The sequence below is a fragment of the Numenius arquata genome, chromosome 2 (assembly GCF_964106895.1).
Source record: "Numenius arquata chromosome 2, bNumArq3.hap1.1, whole genome shotgun sequence".
Taxonomy (NCBI): Eukaryota; Metazoa; Chordata; class Aves; order Charadriiformes; family Scolopacidae; genus Numenius; species Numenius arquata.
This window is the reverse complement of record NC_133577.1, coordinates 23,775,762-23,789,630: the sequence shown is the minus strand read 5'-3', so window position 1 is coordinate 23,789,630 and position 13,869 is coordinate 23,775,762. Positions and strand designations below refer to the sequence as shown.

The window sequence follows — 13,869 nt, the reverse complement described above, 5'->3', positions numbered from 1 at the left end:
GGTTGTGACAGTGGGCAGCTGTGTGTTTGTTACCCATAATGTTACTAATTCTACTCTTGGCATTAATTATTCCAGGTGTCCCTGAGTAACTAATAGGAATCAAGTGTTGTTTTCACCAAAACTGTAAGCATAAAATAGTTGTTTTAAGATTACAGTTTACAAAAACTTTTTATGATACAGCTATTTCTGTTGAAAATTATTTTAAACACTTAGATGCTATTAAAGACCTCTAGATAGGAACAGGGGCGGTTATCTGGAACTCGCTAGGTTTTTCATGAGCAATGATGAACAGACCTTAAAATTCTGGTTCTGGATACTTGCATATTGTCTCACTGCAGACAACTTGGTGGCTGTATGTTAAAGATAATGTTTGGTACTTTTTTATAATTTAGGAATTACCTTTAAGTCTGAAGAAGCAGAGTTTGATTTTTTTTTTTCATTAATATTTTACAGTACAAATCGAGATGATCACTACGTTCGTGTTTGTGCTATTAAATTTCTGTGCTTGTTGGATGGATCAAATATCTTGCATAAGACATTTATGGAAGACATTTTCATCAAACTACTTGATAAAGTAAGCTTCATTTCTCTTGGTAATAAATGTAATGTTAGTGCAATTATTAAAGTCTAAAGTATTTACAGTTGACAGGATGTATTTACAGTTGTTGGTATAGCCTGTAGATTTGTCTGGTAATACACTTTTTTTAAATTTCTTTTTTGTTATGAGACAGGAGTTAATTCAGCCAAACCAAAATAGTAAAAAATGTCTTTTGGGTTTATTTCTCTCTTTTTAATGGATTTCCTAACTTCCCAGAACATTATCCGAATTGAAACCATTGTTCCATTAAGAATCTTCCTTTAGGCTGCATTTTGAAGTACCACATTTCACTTTAACAATTGCAGACTACCTTTTGAATTGAGAGAGCTGTTGTCTCCTTGGGAGACCTTAATAAACAGGATTAATGGAGAACGTTGGGGTCTGGTTTTCATTTGTGTCATAGCTGCTTATGCATTGGCACAGTGTAAAGTCAGTGGTAAGTTACTACAGCTGCTATTAGAACGTCACCTATGCATGCTGGTACTTTAGAATTCTGCTTTTGTCTGAAGAATGAGAAATGCGTGGTCCTTTATTAATTTCCTCCTGTCAATTAACTAGAGAAAAATGAATAATATTTGTATTGTAAGATTGATCAAGTGGGAAAAGTGTGGTTGACATTTATTTCTTTCTTCGCTTAACTGTGAAACTTTAACATATAAAGTGTATTTGCGTTTTAATATTAAAATAGGACTTGGATCACTAAATTATTTGCTTTTTAAAAAGTTAAGGAAATAGTTTTGAGTGTCATGTATTTTGAAGGCCAAAACAGAGTACACAGGGAAAGAATCTAAGTGATACGAGAACAGGTATTTCAAATCTTTTTAAAGCTGCATTTATCTCATCTATTTTCTTTCATGTAAAAGATCTTACTGCAGAATATCAATTTCTGTCTCAAAACTAGAGCTGTAGTTACAAGCTGATTTAATTGATAGCATGACTAAACCCATTTAAAAAATGTAGACACTAGAATAGATATGCTTTCATTTATATACTCAACTCTTCACTTAGGATCTTTAGTTCTTATATAACTAAATGACAGCTTGAGTCTTCATGTTCAGTTTTATGTAGTACTATTTTAATTGTTCATATACAGGAGGTGCTGTAAACTCGTCAACTTTCTGCTGTTTGAAAAGTCTTAATACCTAACATTTTTGTGCTGTTAACTAAAAAAAGCTGAGTGGAATTGTATATTTTTTCAACTTTCCAAACTTCTCATAGACAAGCATCAAAATTTAATTCTAAATTAATATATTTTCCCTAATTTTATATTTAATGCTGATACTAGCTGTGCAGTAGATGCTGGTTTCTCAGTACAGGAAAGTATATTTCCATGTATTCAATTTTAAAGAAAGAATAGGTGATAAACCTTTTAATTTGCTTTTAGGATGAACTGGTATCCAGATCAAGAACACGCTATTATGCAAACTCTTTACAGCATAGAATTAAAAACCGGGTATGGCAGACTCTCTTAGTTCTTCTTCCAAAGCTTGACCAGGTATTGTTCTTCACTATGAATTCTTAATTAAATATTTGCTTTAAAGAATAATTTGGTGTCACGCAAACTGCATATGTTAAATTACAGCATAGTAGGAAAGGCATGTAATCTCTGTGGCTGATGTGGAAGTGTAGTTTCATTCTTTCAGTCTAAAGTCATGTATTTATGATGCATTTGTAGAGGTCACTGAAAACTGATTCTTGGATTTGTGAATTATAGGAGATTTGATTGTTCCTGTTAAAGTTAGTTAAAACTCTGTATTGACTATATGATTTAAAGCTTTTCATTTAGTAAAAATGTTGCAACTTTATGAATACTCAGAAAATTGAGACGTTTTGGTTTCATCTAGTGCTTCATCATAATAAAGTACTTGAAAAGTGTAACACAAATTAGATGGTTCTAAAATGTTTTCATTTCAGTATTAAAAATATTTCTAATATTATGATAAAGCTGAGAATGTTCTTTTATTTCAAATTTATTTCTTCATAGAAATAACCCTAACAATATACTAAATGATTATCTGATTTTGTTTTCTCAGAATTTTTTGTGTGGTATCCTTGACAAAGTTTTCCAGGCTGGATTTGGTAACAATCAGGCATCTGTGAAATACTTCATAGAATGGATTGTTATCTTGAGTCTACATAAATACCCCCAAATCCTTAATAAGTTCTGGGAGTGCTTTTCCTATGTAAGTAAGAACTTTGGCATTCACTTGAAGAGTAATTTGAACAAAGAGGGTGCGGTTTGTCTTCCCATACATTATTTTCTATCTATTCCAATTTCCCTTTAGAAGCAATAGGTTGTTGAGCAGATTAAATTAACTTGGAAGTGAGTGTGGACTATTGTCTGAGACATTTCGAAATTTGTGATATAGAAGTGGCTGAAGACAAGCGAACTCTTCCAGTTAAGAGGTTTCTTTTTATAATGTGCTACTCGGCACAGTAGAGCTGGCACGCTGAGTCAGAGTACCTTTTTGTTTGGTTGTTTGGGGTTTTTTTTTATGTTTTGGGTGGTTCGTGAAGTAATTACCTTTAAGAGTTGGCCTGTAAAAATAGTAAAATAGTAATTATCTCTGTTGGTATCCTTGAATTTGCACATTGTACATTTGGGCTGAGAGAAAATGTAGGTACTTGCATCTCTTCCAGTGTATAGGAGTGTATAGACATGACTTGCTGTGGTGCCTCTGCTGAAGCTCACCACTCATAATAGTTAAATGTGGATGTCTTCTTGCTTATCAAATAGCGTAGTTGATACTGTAGGTTTTTTGAAAGACAAACAGTAGGACAAGAATTAAAATTAAATTAAAAAATTGGAAAAAATATATATACATTTTTTGCCCCAAACCAGGCAGGTTTTTAATACTTCCCTGAGACAACTTTGCTTGCCAGTGATGTGTGCTGTTATTATATAATTTTTAAATTTTTTTTTATTTTCTGCGCCAGGGAAAAGATTTCTCTTTCCATTTACAATTTATACTTTTTTAAAGTGCATAAAGATGCACTTAAACTGATGAAAAGTGCTGTGACGGATGTAACCTTTTCCCATTTTAGAGTTTCTTCCAAGAGCTCAAGCAGTTGGAATTGCTATCATTTTAGTGGATGATAATCTGATGGATCAAAGCAATTTCATACTGATAACAAATGCACTGAATCACAGTGGGCCCATTCAACCACAAGCAGAAAATGTGGATTTGTGAAAAACGGATACAGATTGTACTTTCAGAGGCTATCCTGGAAAACAGTGACTCTGAAAAGGATTTTCAGGATCATATTGAAAAATAAACTGAACTTGAGCACTTGAACTTGGGGGAAAGAAGTGTTGAAACCCATTTCTTCCAGTGCAAAATGTGGATGAGGCTGATGCTAGGCCATTTGTTTTGCATCCAATGCCCATGCTTGTGATGACATGGAAAAGTGCAAGCCCTGTGAAAAGAATCCCCAAGACTTTTATTGGGTTTAGAGTTTTTGAAGGCGAGGGGGAATACAGTGAATTTGGGTTGAATTTTAGCTCATTTACACTGCTGTATACTTCATTCTGATTGATGTGTTTAGTAAAGAGCAGATAATGTTAGGAAAAATGAAATCTTAATAATACGAAGTTTGTGTTTCAGTAAATTTTGCTGTGAAAACACATAGTTTTTTAAATAGTGTTTATATTCCATCTGTAGAACATGCTGTGAAAACTTACAGGGTATAGAAACATTTTTATATATGCATATTTCTCTTTTGCTTTAGGATGAAGAGAAGCTTAAAACAAGCATCTGCACATTTTTATCAGTGTTATCACACTTTGACATCGTTCTTCAAAATACCTCAGAGAAGGTAAGTTTGACGAAGTGTTCATTCTTCAATCAGTTGCAGTACATATGGATTTCTGAAATAAAAAAGATTTTTGCAGTCTATTTTCAAAACCTTTTTAATACCTGCTTCTTGCTAAGGTATCCTTTGTTGCGGAAAACACTAACTCTTCTTTTCACCTGTTACGTATAGGATTTAGGGGAATTAGCTAAATGGCAGATGTTCTGGATACATAGGGCCTGATCACCTGTGAGTTTTTCTAGAATAGCTACTCCAGTTTTAACTAACGTATGGATGCACCTGGGTTTTTTTTTTTCTTGCTGCTGTTGTTGAATCTGCATGAAATTGGGGGGAGAGAACCTGGAAGAAGGTGATCTTTCTATAGAACAGCAGCACACAAATATGGAGTTCTTTGGCAATAGCTAGTCCATATTACATTCAGAATTTTTTATTTGGAATTCTCAATTTTTTATTGAACTTCATGTAGAGGATGAAATACGGTCAGATGTTACATTAGGTCAACTACTTCACATCTGTAGCAATCCAGGCATTTCTCTTTTTTTTTATACTGTTTGCATACATTTGCAAGATCAGCTTTCTAAGTGCTAGAAAATCAGAAGTTAATAAAGGTTTCCTTGTGTGCAGAAATATAATTTTTAAAGCCAATCGATACATTTGCAAAACACAAGGGGGGCTGTAGGTCTGTGCCCTACTGAGAAGGAAGAAAAGAAATTTGGACTGTGTTCTGAAGCCTGTATTTGCACATACAGGTACTGTTAAAGCCTTGGACTTTCTGAAAGGCTGTTTTTTGAAGAAGCCACTGTTTCTTGGGCCACTCTTGCTTTTCTGCATTGGTCCGTTAAGACTTTAACATAAATGAAAAAAACTTCTTTATCTTTTTTGGTTTTTTAGAAGCCAGCTTTGAAGAAAGCCCTCATAGTTGTTCTACAGTGGTGTTTCAACCATAATTTCAGCGTTCGACTTTATGCGTTAGTTGCCCTTAAAAAAATCTGGGGTATGTGCAGAATGTTGCATGTGGAAGAATTTGAAGCTCTGACACCAGTTATTGAATCTAGCCTTCAACAAGTGGAAAACATGCATGGCACAGGGTTAGTAGCATTTTTCTGACTTACAGCTTAATATTGTTGTTCTGAGCCATTTGCAGCAAGTCTAATTTTCTAAAATAGCACGTGGTAATTTTTCTGGGGTATTTTTTGGGGGGGGGGGGGGTATTCTGTTTCAAAATAAACCAAGACCTTGGATATTGAAATCTAATTATCAGCAAAGAAAATGAAGTGATCATTCAGTGTACCATTAAAGTCTGAAAGCACTACAGGAAAAACTCAAGGCGTGTTCAAACAGTGCTGATAGTTTAGGGGTGGGGTAAAAAAAATACTCTCAGGAGCTTAATTTTCTTGCCTGATGGGTTTTGAAGCAATCAAAATCATTCTTCCAAACTTCCTGGTATCAGTAAATTTTCAAATGTAAAATCTGAGATGTTTTTGATGTAAATATTTGAAAAAACTTCTGTGGGAAAAAAATGGATAGGGACGTTAATTTTGGGTGATGACTAAATGAGCTTTACAGAAATGCTTTTCTATTTACTGATTTGGAAATACAACAATTCAGTTAAATTTTGTACTATCTGTGTGTTTATATCCTTTTTTAAGCCCTGTTTTTAGGAGTTCTTTAGAACTAGGTAGAATTTCTGACAGTGGTGTCGGCCAACATAAGCTTGGGACTGCTGCTGACAGGCCTTTTGTCCCCCACCCCCGAATCAGAGTCACTGTTAAATCACCCGTGTCAAGACATGGGATGGAAAAAAGCAGCAGAGGAGTCGTCTGCTTTTTTTTTTTTTTTCTTTTTGACAGCTAAAAGTTGTCACTGAACAGTGGGCTAGGATTCAGTTTACTTCAGAGGCTTAGATGGGGTACCCTTTCTTGTGAAACTTGCTTCTTTTGATAATAGAATTTAGAGACATGTTATGGGCCTTTCTTGAAAGATGAATAAACTTATTCCTTGAGTGTTGTTCTTTCTTTTTGGTTTTTTTTTTTGTTTGTTTGTTTTTTTAAATGGGTCCTTATTTAGTTGTTAAAGTATTAAAGTATACAGTAAATACAATCAGGTTCACTTATTCAAATTTGACAATTAAAAAAAAATAATCCAGTACGTTGCCTTTTTTGTGCATCTTGCATTACTTTCTGCAATTGCAGGAATGCTAGGAGGAACTGGCAGCGAATCCAAGATCATTTCTTCTTTGCAACATTTCATCCACTTGAGGATTACAGTCTAGAGGCAAGTCTGAGAATATTGCTGATCATTGTAGTTCTGTAGTTTTACAACTATATTTTTATCTTTCTTTGTATGTTCTAGTGTAGGATGAGTAAGGATCAACTATTATTCATTTAAAACTCTGAAAAAATACTTCACCTAAGTTGTGATGGATTTTAGACTATGACTGCAGCTTAATTCTCCAATAAATACTGTGTTAAAAACCTAAGTCAATGAAAAGGTATATGTGATGAATGTGCCCATCTGTGTGGGAGTTAATCAGGTTTTGTATTTGTGGCTGGAAAAGTTACTTAGTAACTGAAGAGCATTTACTTAATCACAGGTAGTTAAGATTTTTCAAACATCTGTTCTTAGAAGTGACTTGAGGTTGCTTAACTAAATTATTGTTTCATGTGAACGGGATACAGATATATAACTTCTAGAGCATCTTTTTCAGCTATCCTTTTTGCTGTAGCTTACGCAACTTAGAGCTGAAAAAACACTGAGGGAAGGCAGGCAAAAATAAGGGTGCAGATAAAAATAAGAGATAGAGGAACTAAGCTGAAAATAGAAGATAAACCTGAACGTGAAAAAGGATACCTGTGTTCTGTCACAAACAGTGCCATCTTTCAGCGAAGGAATTTTTTTTCTTTTTTTGAACTGATGTTCTGTGAAATAGTTTTGTGAACACTTAAATATGTTAGGTACGACTTAGCAAAATTCAGAAGTGAAAATCCTGAACAAGGTGGGGGGGAAAGCAATGCTAATACTTTTTAAGTATTTAAATATATCCAGAGTGCATTTTCACTTTCAGCTTACAGGTGCATTGGGATAAACAAAATGTCTGGGGTTTAAACTCTTCATCTTATTCAGCTTTTCCCTTGGTGGGTGTGTGTGTTCCTCCTTGATGGATTGTAGTTAGCTGTATTGGTACTGCTGAGTTGGATTTTACCACTAGATTTTAATGCTTTTGACTAGGTTCCTTTTGACATCAAATCAATCCGCGTTCTTTACTAGAAATTCATAAGGGCATCTGAAAACTTCAGTGTTACGCTTAAAGCACTTCCACAAGACCTCTGTGCTGAGAAGCATAGCATTAATTCTTTGGTATTCTAGAATTTCAGAACAGTAATCAATGCAATCCTTAAAAAAGGTCTCATCAGAGAGAGAAAGAGACTAGATTTATGAAAGTTTGGGATAGCACTTTAAGTAAAGTGATGAATATTGAGATATATATTAGTAGGTTTTATCAAGTGCCAAGAAAAACAAGTATTAAAATCATAGAATACAAGATAAAAGGGGTGTGTGATAAAATTACCAGAGGTTAATTTATTACCTGTTTTGCTTGCTTTAGTAGTGCTCTGCTAATAACCCCATGTTACATTGCAGACAATATTTTACACTCTTCCCCGCCTTTCGGAACTTGCTGAAGATGAATGGATCTCAATTGCTAAATTTGACAGACTCACTGATGTTTGTTTGCCACCAACATTTCAGTGGTATCGTTCTCGAACGGAACTTCGTGATCTGAAACCAAGTGACTGGTCTCAGCAAGACATGGGTAAAATACAACTAATATACATTAAATATAATTATTTGTATGTAGTAGCTGTGTATATCTGTTATGGTTTAACTCAAGCTGGCAAGGACCATGCAGCTGTTCACTCACACGCACCCCACCCTCCACCCGCCGCCCCAGCCAACTAGGGTTGGGAGAAGAAGGAGAAAAGGAGAAAAAAAACAACTTGTGGGTTGAGATAAAGACAGTTTAATAGGACAGTAACGGAAGAGAAAATAATAATGGTAAAAGAATATACAAAATAAGTGACGCAATGCAGTTGCTCTCCACATGATGATCAGGTGCCCAGCCTGTTCTGAGCAGTGATAGCGGATTCCTGCCCCCCGGGCAACCCTGATTTATATACTGAGCGTGATGTATATGGTGTGGGATATTCCTCTGGCCAGCTTGTCCTGTCTGTGCTCCCCTTCAGCTTCTCTGGGAAGCTGAAAAAGTCCTTGACTTAATATAAGCATTAATTAACAACTACTAAACAGTATGTGTTATGGACATTCTTCTCATACTAAATTTAAAACATGGCAGCTACTAGGAAGAAAATTAACTATCCCAGCTGAAACCAGGACAACATCTGTATTCAGTCTGATCTCTTACGTTATCCTGCTGAATTACGCTTATATCTATGTGAGCGGAGTGTGTACCATAAAATAATAGTAGATGACTAATGGTGTCTACAGTATTACCATTTAGATAATCTTTACTGAAGCAGTAGTTTCACTACCACTTGCATGGCCATATGACTAATACTTCTTTTTATAGGTTCAAATTCAGTTGAAACAGATAGCCAGACAGAATGGACTGATGTTCAGAAAAAGATTATACCTTGGAAGAACAGTACTCCCAGTTTAGACCTCGAAATGGTATTTCAGGATCGTGCTACTAAACTCGGTAAATCAAACAGCAGACTGATTGTGGTGGCTTCGCTTATCGATAAACCTACCAATTTAGGAGGTAAGGTTGATTGCATGTTTTAAAACTTTTATTTTAGACCATAGAGCCCACTTGGATAATAAGAATGAATTTCATCTTATGTTGAGAATTAGAAAACTATTTAATTATTGCTCAGAGAAATAGATCATCATCTTGGAAGAAAGCTGGTAACCAAAAGAAATGCTACCTACTTCGGAAGAAGGGGTCTTATACTGAAAATAGTTATATTTTAAGAAAAAAAAAAAAGTGTTTACACCTAGCATGCATTAATTAAATAGTACTTTGCTGTAAATAGTGCTCAGTTTCTTACTGTTTTTTATATTCTTTGTTACAGTTGAGTTTTTCAACTGTGTATGCAATTAAAGGAAATAATTTGCTTTTATGTTTTTTTTTTTCTGTAACAATTAAACTGAATCTTGTAGACCTACTAGTTTTTTGGGATTATTGGACAGGAAAGTGCAATTTCCTGATTAAATACTCCTTCACAATATTGTGTGAGCCATGATATAATAAATCCTGCAAATGATGTAATAAATCCTGTAAATACTTTATTGCGTTGTGCTTGCGACTGTCAGCAGTTTCAATAACAGCAGTGAGCCTGTTAATGAAAAATCAGCCCAGAGGCTGGTGCTGTGTGCACTGTAACGCTGTCATGTGTCATTCTGTCAAGCCTTTCATTTAACAGGTACTGGATTTAGAGCTTAAGCGTGGGTGTATGTGTCCATCCATCCCTGCCCAGGCTTTTACACTGACTCATTACTTTGTGTAATTGGTATTGTAGAAGCGTGTTGTCAGACATAGTGCTTTCCTAATTTTTATCTTTCTGCTAAGTTATAATTATTTTTTTTCTCTGGTAAATTATATGAAGCAAAAGTGTGACTTAGAACAGATTTAACAAGCACATGAAACTGATTAAAAATAGAGGACTAAAGTAATCATTTCTTTCTTGGGTTCTTTGTCCTTTTTCACTTGCTAAAATATTCTGGCTTGGTGTTTATTTTATATACACAAAAATGACTGATTTTTCTGTTTGTAGGTTTATGTCGTACAAGTGAAATATTTGGGGCATCTGCACTAGTCATTGGCAGTCTTCATTATATACAGGATAAGCAGTTTCAGCATCTTAGTGTTTCTGCAGAGCAGTGGCTCCCCCTTGTTGAGGTGAATGGAAATATTTTAATAGTTAAAAAGCGTACTGTACATCTTCAGTTCATCAGATGCATAGTTCCAGAGTCTTACTTTTTTCCTCTTGCAAAATGAAATTTTTTATTTAACAGAAGCTCCCACTGTTGTCTCTGAGACTTAATCTTGAGTATTTTGGAATAAACTTTGAGTCAACCTCATAAAAAAGAATTTTAAAAAAATACTTTTAATTTCTTACTGCTGTGATAATGGTTACGTGAGCTGTCGTTACATCTGCTGTGATAAACGGATTATGTGTGCTGTCATTGTTAAATCTTACTCTGTGTTTTATAGTGATGTGTTGGAATTTAATGTTTATTTATAAAAGTTGAACAGAATTTCATTTATCTTGCTTGGTCCATTGCTTTGGTAACTTCATGGGAATAATCTTTGAGTTTGTCTGAAGCTAATTTGTGCCAAGCTTTTAGAACCTATTATCTAGCTTAAAAAAATGAGGGTTTCAGCCTATTTGTTTAGTATGTGGTAGAAAATGTGTTTGTGATACTTCATAATAATCCGCTGTTCAAGATCAACTTTGTTTAAATCATCTGAAAAATTCAGTGCAAAATTTTCATTTTTTTTCACAGTGTTTATTTTCAGCCTGTAAAGATTTTTTTCTTCAGAACAAGATAGCTGTAGTGTGTTTTACCTAGAACAGAATGCTGGTGGATACACGTTGTAGTTCCTAATCTCTGTGCAGAAGTATACTGATTAATAGAGTTTGTTGCATGAAGAAATTGGCATCTAATACAAATAAGCAGTTTAGAGAGTAGGATGAAGACAACCAAGAAATTCATCCCTGCAAGCTGTCACAAGTTGTAACGCAGGCATGTAAGGCAACTCGGCTTCAGTACTGCTGTTGTATTGTTTTGGGAAGGGATTCCAGGTTATAACAACTATGCAAGAGTGATGCTTTTACATTTTGATGTAAGGTTTGTAGCTGTCAGAAGCGTAGAAAAGCCTTTGTTTGTTGTATTAGTGGAGTACATTTTTGTGGCATTAACTTAACTTTTTGTGCTATTGCTGAAGAGCTTTTAAAATGGTAATCTGTGTGTACGGACAGAGTCTGTGGGGATAGAGGGCTTTCACCTTAAAAACTGTCCAGTTAAATTGATTTTTTACAATAATGTCAGAAGTTTACAAATGGTAGTATTAAAATATTTTTATATTTCTCTCTACTTTTGATGGACAGGTGAAGCCAGCTCAGCTTGTTGATTATTTACAGCAGAAGAAAACGGAAGGCTACACTATTATTGGTGTGGAGCAGACAGCAAAAAGTTTTGATCTTACAGAATATTGTTTCCCAGAGAAGTCACTATTATTGCTGGGGTAAGAACACACACTTTTTCGTAGGTGTACCTCTTGCAGTCCATCCCTTCTACTAGTCAGTTTGGTCATAGGAAACCCAAGTGACACTGGTAAACCTGGATTTAGAATGGGAAGTGATTTATGGAAACAGCAGAGCTTGGCTTTGTGTGCTAAGGAGTGGGAGGTATTGATATCCATACACTGTAACTTCTTTTTTTTTATGGGTGGAGGTAGCAAAAGCTTGGATTATAGTTTTCCAGGTGCAACAGAGATATCATCTGTTCACTTCAGTAGGATGGGGCCCTGTCTGCGTAGGCTGCACCAAGCTCAGGAAGGAGAGCTGCCTGCTTAACTTGGGTGAGGAGGACTGGAGCAGAGTGGGAGTCTGCATAGCTGAGAGATGCTTTGCAAATTAAGGATGAGGCACGGGACAAATTAACAAGTTTTTGCAGTACATGCAGAGGCTGGGAGGACTTCAGAGAAAAGCAATAATCAGTTCCTATAAGCAGGCAAGCCTCAGATGTGACAAAGGGGAGGCTACTTCAGGAAATCTAGAGGAAAGTGCCTACAAGTCAGAAAGCTACTGGAATTGCAGGGCCACTGAGTGAGACCAGGAGGAAGGGCCTGTCTATCCTTCTAGGACAAAGTGGGCAGAAATACCTGTTTTTCAAACCTCTTTATAATACATAGTTTGTCTTCAGAATGTAGTTCTCATAATCACTTTGTTCTCTTCTAATTAAAAACATAGTTTTAATTACTGATAACCTTTGGTATCTTCTGGTGTGCTCTGAAGAGGTGAAACATTTCCAGTTCAAGGCTTTGATCAGTCTTGACACTCCCTCATACCAAGACCTCACTGAGTGTAAGGTGGGCAGCTGAGCTTCCCTGCTGTGCCAGCAGCTTCATGCCCTGGTCACTTCATCTATTTTGTTTCGCTGTATGTGGATAGTTTCAAAGTAAAGGCAGAGAGGGAGTCCTTCTGTTGGGTGTTCAGCTAGTGCTGGACCCGTCAATTAAAGATGGAAGTGCTCTGCCAGTTTTCCTATGTCAAAGTTTAGTCAGGTCTCCCATTTTTCCTTTGTATGTGTAATGTATTACTGCTTTAAAAAAAAATAAATCATTTCTTGTCCTCATCAGTTATATTGAGGGCAGATGCACAATTTGTCAAATAGTGTTTTGATGCTGTTGTGACTTTTCCATCTCCTGCTTTCTAGAACACCTATCTTTTCCCACATACAACTTACTGTTTCTTCTTTGCTAGAAATGAACACGAAGGAATCCCAGCAAACCTGATTCACCACCTGGATGTCTGTGTGGAAATTCCTCAGCAGGGTATTATTCGATCACTCAATGTTCATGTAAGTGGAGCTCTGCTGATTTGGGAGTACACAAGGCAACAAGTGATCAAGCAAAAAGAACAAAAATAACTGCCATGAGTTTCGTGCCTTATTGTAGAGCTGGGTGACTTCCTGTGGTGCTACAACATGAAATTCTGAAGAGATGAGATACAAACTCAGGGTCAATGAGGATTCTTAAGTTTTGCATGTTTTGTTCTCTTGTAGTTCAGACTGATTTTTTAAATGCCTTATTAATACTTTACCTCCTTAAATGAAACTGTTGCATTGGAAATAAATATTATTTATATTGTATGCGGTGTGTGATTTTTTTGTACTAATAGAACATCAGCACAGTACCATGAACAATCCAACCTCAAAACATGGGCTTTTTACTGCAGTTACTTTGTGGTGACCACGCTTGAAATTCTACAAGCACCATCAAAACTTACTGTAGCAAAAGTATTTGATGCCTCCAGCATCTAGATATACTAGATCATATAATTTGTGCAAGGTAAATTCACTTACATTATTACATTAAAGGCTGCCCCTTGTTTAAGTGCCTTCTGTGGTCAAGTTTACTAATCCTGCTGTGAACAGTCTGTATCTTTAAATGGAGCTGCATTGGTAAGGTAATCAAAACCACAAAATCATACAAAAGTCCATAATGTGAGAATCATGATAAAGATCTGCCATAATTCTAATAGCAATACTGCTAGAAAACTGTTACAGCTAATGTAAAAATTCCTATTGCTTATAAAAAATTGGCATACTCAAAATATGTAAAGTATCATATGCACAGGATGCATTAGGTCATCTGCTGCCTGCTGTTTTATAAATTGATATCTGACTTAACTGATATTTGTCGTTTATATTAT

General features: G+C 35.5%; 1 protein-coding gene across 1 annotated transcript in view; it reads left to right on the top strand.

The window, feature by feature from the left end:
- Window positions 1-13,305, top strand: part of TARBP1 (tRNA guanosine 2 -O-methyltransferase TARBP1) — a 35,943-nt gene extending 22,638 nt beyond the window's left edge. Inside the window, exons 23-33 of the mRNA XM_074161478.1 lie at window positions 454-574; window positions 1,983-2,093; window positions 2,632-2,781; window positions 4,328-4,414; window positions 5,303-5,499; window positions 6,604-6,685; window positions 8,051-8,222; window positions 8,997-9,188; window positions 10,204-10,328; window positions 11,542-11,678; window positions 12,919-13,305. Coding sequence (XP_074017579.1) covers window positions 454-574; window positions 1,983-2,093; window positions 2,632-2,781; window positions 4,328-4,414; window positions 5,303-5,499; window positions 6,604-6,685; window positions 8,051-8,222; window positions 8,997-9,188; window positions 10,204-10,328; window positions 11,542-11,678; window positions 12,919-13,084 — 1,540 coding nt within the window. The 3' untranslated portion in view covers window positions 13,085-13,305. The remainder of the gene's footprint in view (window positions 1-453; window positions 575-1,982; window positions 2,094-2,631; window positions 2,782-4,327; window positions 4,415-5,302; window positions 5,500-6,603; window positions 6,686-8,050; window positions 8,223-8,996; window positions 9,189-10,203; window positions 10,329-11,541; window positions 11,679-12,918) is intronic.
- Window positions 13,306-13,869: the final 564 nt, after the last annotated feature.